This window comes from Periophthalmus magnuspinnatus, chromosome 7 (genome assembly GCF_009829125.3).
Source record: "Periophthalmus magnuspinnatus isolate fPerMag1 chromosome 7, fPerMag1.2.pri, whole genome shotgun sequence".
Classification (NCBI taxonomy): Eukaryota; Metazoa; Chordata; class Actinopteri; order Gobiiformes; family Gobiidae; genus Periophthalmus; species Periophthalmus magnuspinnatus.
The window spans coordinates 7,037,861-7,043,860 of NC_047132.1; the positions used below are offsets into that span (position 1 = coordinate 7,037,861).

The 6,000-nt window shown below is 39.0% G+C and overlaps 1 protein-coding gene across 2 annotated transcripts; it reads left to right on the forward strand.

Annotated features, from left to right (window-relative positions):
* The first annotated feature begins 1,162 nt into the window (after positions 1-1,162).
* slc52a3 (solute carrier family 52 member 3) lies at positions 1,163-5,138 on the forward strand. Of its 2 annotated transcripts, none has more exons than XM_033970119.2 (4): positions 1,163-1,313; positions 2,905-3,962; positions 4,037-4,160; positions 4,287-5,138. In XM_033970119.2, the coding sequence occupies exons 2-4, from the start codon at positions 2,962-2,964 to the stop codon at positions 4,497-4,499; spliced, it is 1,338 nt and encodes a 445-aa protein (XP_033826010.1). In that variant the 5' UTR covers positions 1,163-1,313; positions 2,905-2,961; the 3' UTR covers positions 4,500-5,138. The 2 variants fall into 2 exon arrangements, with proteins under 2 accessions (XP_033826010.1, XP_033826011.1); XM_033970120.2 differs by having other exon boundaries at positions 1,167-1,313; positions 2,932-3,962.
* Positions 5,139-6,000: the final 862 nt, after the last annotated feature.

The following is a 6,000-nucleotide window of genomic DNA, read 5'->3' on the forward strand; positions in this document are numbered from 1 at the left end:
ATATCACAACATTCTATAGAATAGTAATATTTAATAGAGATTGGGGGCAACTAGAATCTATTTTTAAAATGCAGATTGTTGTTACAATACAGTGACTTCTAGGGTCTAGTTGCTGATAGAAATGATCAAGTTAAACATTTATGAATGTACTTTTTGGATATCTCTCATAAAAGCACAGTGTACTAAACAGTCTGTTGCCCCCCTTGTGGAGTATCACATCATCACATTCTAAAAAACACAAGCTATAGACCTGGTTTAGATTCTGTGGTACCTGAAGTAAAAAATGTTGTCCTAAGTAAATATATAACTAAACGTGGGGGTACTGCAATAACTTATAAAAAAGGCTAAAAGTTATCTATTATCTATGCATTTTTCAACTTTGTTTTCAAATTTTCTTCACTAGCTGCAAAGTGATTACTAACCACTGAATGAATGAATGAATAATGACTATAGTGTGGCGCTTTGAGAGGCTTTGACAAGCCTGTAAAGCACATTGCAAGTGTAAAACATTATTACAACTTTAACATTATTATTATTATTATTATTATTATTATTATTATTATTATTATTATTATAAATAATAGTTAAAAAAAATCTACTTAGAGGTGAACTTTATAACCATGTTTTGTGGTGAAGGGTCTGCCACCTGCTTGTCTCCGTAGTGATGTCGTTGCTTTGTACTGAATATTTCACAGTATGGCATTAAACTTGCCTATCTTCATGGATACAAGCATTTGATGCCATTCATCCCATGTTCCAGGTAAGATCTGTGGAGGGCAAACCCTACTCAAAGTAAGAATACATGTTTTTTGGCAATTTTTTCTAGCAATAAAAACAAGTCTAATTCTAATATGTAATGCTTTACTGTGTGTCTTTAAATTACAAAAAAACAACTGTTATCACATGACGAAGTGAGAAAGCAGAAGTGGATTTTGCAATGTTTGTTGCGCCACACTGCCCTTGTCTGTGACCTCTGAGTAAAGTCATGGGTTACTTTGCTAATAGAGCCACACGTTGTACTATTACCCCACGGCCAATAGAGGGCTGCCAAATCCATTAAACTGCTCATTTTATTTTCTGGATCCTGAAGTCACTGCAGGAGTGTGCCAAAATGTAAAAGTGTTTCTTTATTGCATTGACCGAATTATCAGGTACACGGAGGAAGAGGAGGGGGAGTGTATTCCCATGTAGCCTTAACCAATGGGGATATGAAATCACAGCAGTGGACTATGGACTAAATTATTGTTCAAGTGATTCCCATCTGGACACACAGTAAGAAGACATGCTGAAGCCTTCAGGGAACACAGACTATTGTAAGTATAAATACATGTCTATCAGAAGTCTGTAGTAAACTTTGTATGTCAGTATATTGTATTAGATGTATTAGGTTTTTACTACAATATGTGAATGCATTATTATACAGAGGATTTAATTTGCACCAGTGTTTAGCTCAGTGACCCATATTTTAATGAATACTGTCTTTTAAGGATTTTAATGTTAACACAGTGAACAAATTAATGTAATTGTGGTGACTTTAAAAGCTAACTGTTATCTTGTTTATAAAATGTGCTATACAAATACATTTGGATTGTATTAATGAATATGAATGGTTAATACATAAATGACTATTATAGGACATATAAAATACATAGTAGCAAATGCAGTGCTTTCATAAGCCAGTTTTAACTGAAGTTTGATCATATTTATAAAGAATATCTGGGCACCCACTGTGAACCTCTGCTGGGAATTACAAATTTACCTAGTTGTTTTGATGAACATTTTTTTTTACAGTAATAGCTGTGATAAAATGTGACATGTGAGATAAATGACATTTAATGTTTGACTATTACAAGTGGGACTTGTTCTACTCAACGTGGAGAAGAGAACTATGGCACACTTTGCCTGTAGCTGTCCTTGTTTCTAGGTCAGTCACTTCTAACAACTAGAACTCATGGACAACAGCCAAGTTAGAGCATTTGTCATAAATTACACAAGTGTGGCCAGAAATTATTGCAACTTTTGCATTTTTGAGCTCATAAAGTTTTACTTGCTCCTCTGCCTTAGAAAGATAAGATATGAGCTGCAATAAATGTAAACAAATAATAAATGACTTATTTAACAAGGCCAATATCTTCACACAGAAAATATCAACAGAAATTGTTATTAAATTGCCCATTTTATTCTGTATTGTATCCATGTCATAATGTTGTATCCTCATCAAAAACATTCCTGGAGTTGTGTTATGTTTTATTCATACGTGTAGGCTGTGTCCTTCTCTTAAACTGAAAACACTCTATTCCACCGTATAATGTCATGAAGTGGTAATACAGGAAATGCTGCACTTGTGTTAATAAACTCCATACAACTTTGCTAGAATAGTTTGAATAATTTCAGCCCTGGAACTGCCAAACTTTGAAGATATGGGTATTTTTTTTTTACCTCATTGTAACTTCCTCAGTGCAGTGAACACAGTCTAGAGTTTCTGTAGCAACCTCTACTGAACAAAGGGTAAAACTAAAATATTATTTTAAAAAATTGCAACATTGTAGTGTATTGTTGAGTAAAGCAGTTTGACTGTGGCCAAAAATTGTTGTTAACATTAAAACTCTTGATGACATCACCAGGTTGAACAGAGCATTTTGACCTTTGTAGATGTTGACAGCCTAGTAACAGAATTACTCAAATGTGTGAATTCAACAAAACACAATTCTGTATGTTTTTTAAACAGGTAACAATATGGCTAAAATTTCACACATCAATTTTGTATAGTATGGGATCTTTAAAGTAATTTTAGGGTGTAATGACTTAATTTGGGGTATTCTATAAGTTGTTACTGTCACTATTATTTGAGAACTATTATATTCTGAGTAGTTTTAATAACACTATTTATATTTCCTTCTTTAGATATGAGTCCTGTGTTTACATTCACAGTCTCCCTGCTCTAGCCCCAGACTGGTCAGTATGGCTGTGCTAGTGCATCTTCTTGCTTGTGCCTTCGGGCTGGGTTCGTGGGTTGCAGTGAACGGCCTGTGGGTGGAGCTGCCTCTCATCGTAAATGCTCTGCCTGAAGGGTGGGACCTGCCCTCTTACCTCACGGTCATCATTCAGCTCGCCAACCTGGGCCCCCTGCTGGTCACTCTGATGCACCGGCTGTGCCCCGGCAGGCTCAAGGAGCACCTGGTCATCTACGTCATCCTCTCTATAGGCATCGTGTCCTGTCTGCTGCTCGCCCTGTTCTGGGACAGGACCACACTCATCGGGGGAGCACCCCACAGCACGGCCTTCTTCATCATCACCTTCTTCTTGGCTCTGGTCGACTGCACGTCCTCAGTCACATTTCTGCCTTTCATGATGCAGCTGCCGGCCAATTACATCACCACATACTTCATTGGGGAGGGCCTCAGCGGGTTTATCCCTGGTGTAATCGCACTGGCTCAGGGTGTGGGGATGGCCAAGTGTGTGAACTCTACTCATACTACAGGAAACCACTCCAGTACTGAGGAATTGTGGATCTTTAAAACAGAATACCTCCCCCCAAACTTCTCCACTGAGCTGTTCTTCTTCTTCTTGGCTCTTATGATGTGCATCAGTCTGGCTGCGTTTGTTGCTCTGAATAAACTTCCTCGAACATTTGAGATGTCAACTGAAAACCTGGTCCCAGACACTGCAGTGTCCTCTATCTGCTCAGGTCTGGATAACCCCGGAGCTGACACAGAGGGCGAGGGTAGCCATGCTGACGAGGCCGAGAGTCCTCTTAAGGCTCACCCTAAACACTCCATGGCCCAGCTCTGTTTTATCTACTGTGTGGTGGTCTGGGTGAACGCTGCTACCAACGGGCTGCTGCCCTCAGTGCAGACATACTCGTGTATGCCCTACGGTAACCTGGCTTACCATCTCTCTGCTGCCCTCTCCTCTGTGGCCAACCCTCTGGCCTGCACAGTGGCCATGTTTGTGCAGAACCGGTAATGACTCATGCATATTAAGATCACTGGTCTTCTTTACCCTCTGTATATAATTATTAATGCTGTGTTCACAGGTCTCTGGCCTTCATGGGAGTGTTAACTTTAATGGGCACTGGATTTGGGAGTTACAACATGGCCATGGCTGCGATGAGTCCCTGCCCCTTGTTTCAGAGTGCCATGTTGGGAGAGATCCTCATAGTGAGTATTAGTGGCGATCCTCCATTCTATATACATAAAAAGTCCTTCAGTCCAGTATTGTATCAAAAGTCTGGTTGAGTTAAAGTGACACTTCACTGCTATTCATCACACCTATATCTACTGCAGGTGCTGTCGTGGCTCTGCTTCACGGGGACTCTGTCTTATGTCAAAGTAATGGTGGGTGTGATCCTGAGGGACCGCAGTCACAGCGCCCTCGTCTGGTGTGGAGCAGCCGCTCAGATGGGCTCTCTGCTGGGCTCTGTCACCATGTTCCCCCTGGTCAATGTCTACAGGCTCTTTCAGACCAGCGACTTCTGCAATTCACAATGTCCTTCATGACACTTGGAAAGAGTTGAGACTAGATTAGATTAGAAGAGAATTAGATTTTTTGTTACAAATAACTTATTTAAAGGTCTAATACATTCTCCATGGAGATAGATTAGTTTTATGCCATACTGTGGAAGATTATAGCCAAAGATAAAGAGATATAACTTCATCATCCCAGAGGGAAATTTCACTGTTTTCACAGTTGTCATGACACTTGTTGACATTTTCACCCCCATAAATATAGAACACAATAGACAACAGACAAAAACATTGTCATGGTCCATGGTAAGGAGTTGGCAAATGCCATTGAAACAAGCAAGAGAAGGCCCTACTCCAAGCCAGATAAGAGTCAGGTTTGTGGAGATGCAAGCCCACTCACAGTGGGCTCAAGTTTTTCAGTGTATTAACACCACCAAAAATGCACACACACCCACACACACACACACACACACCCCCCACACACACACAGTGGGGTGTGTAATTTTGTCCACTAGATGGCAGAAGTACATTGAATTTGAATAACTGTCGAAAGCTTGCGCCGCAACCTCCAACACAATGCACTTGTAGAATAACCACTACGAATGAAATGTTGAATACATTTATGTACTTAACTCAGTATTTTCTAATGTAATAAATAATTACTGTATTATACATCATCAGCTTGCTCAGTTGTATTTTAAATGGTTAATCTCTATTTTGTTGACAATGGCTTTCACACAGTACTAGTATGACCTCATAAAATACCACCAGGACTAGAACAAATCAAAATCCAGACTAAACCAGAAACAGTACAAACTTGAGAGTAAGATTGAAATCAATGTCAAAAAATTAAATGAGTATCTAGATGGTTTGCTTTACTCTACTGACCCATAGTTTTGCTTGAAATAAAAAAGAAAATGTTGACACATCAAAACTACTCAAATTTATATATCCATTCAACTATAAATAAGTAGCAGTTTAATAATATGATGAACAAAAATGCATAAAAAACACTAGCATTGCGAGTATGATATATGCATGGGAAGGAAAGCAGGATTCAGACAGTGAACAAATATCATGTCTGTGTGAAACCCTGTTATCCACATCACGAATGCACCATCACATACTACATAATAAATACAGAGGAGAGAATCTGAATCCATGGGAACAGCAGCAGCTCAGCCCTCACACCCCTCCTCCTCCTCTACCCCCCCCCCTCCTCCCCTCTCTGCCCCCCATGGAGGACCTAGGGGCTATCCTGGTCTGGCTTTGGACAGAAAAATGAAATTCCACATGAGTTGATTTAACTCCAGTCCAGAATATAAATCTTAGGTCTGTTTCTTTTTTTAATACATTTGCAACTTTTTTATATATGTCTATAGTTTTGTTTTACATTTTGCAACGTATTTTATAATTATGTATTACTGCTGTATGCAATTTTTTTATTGTGATCAAGTCATGAATAAAGTCTGTCTTGTTTGTGAAGTCTAGAATTGATTTAAGGTATTTCTGACTGCTTTAGTATTAAATAAAA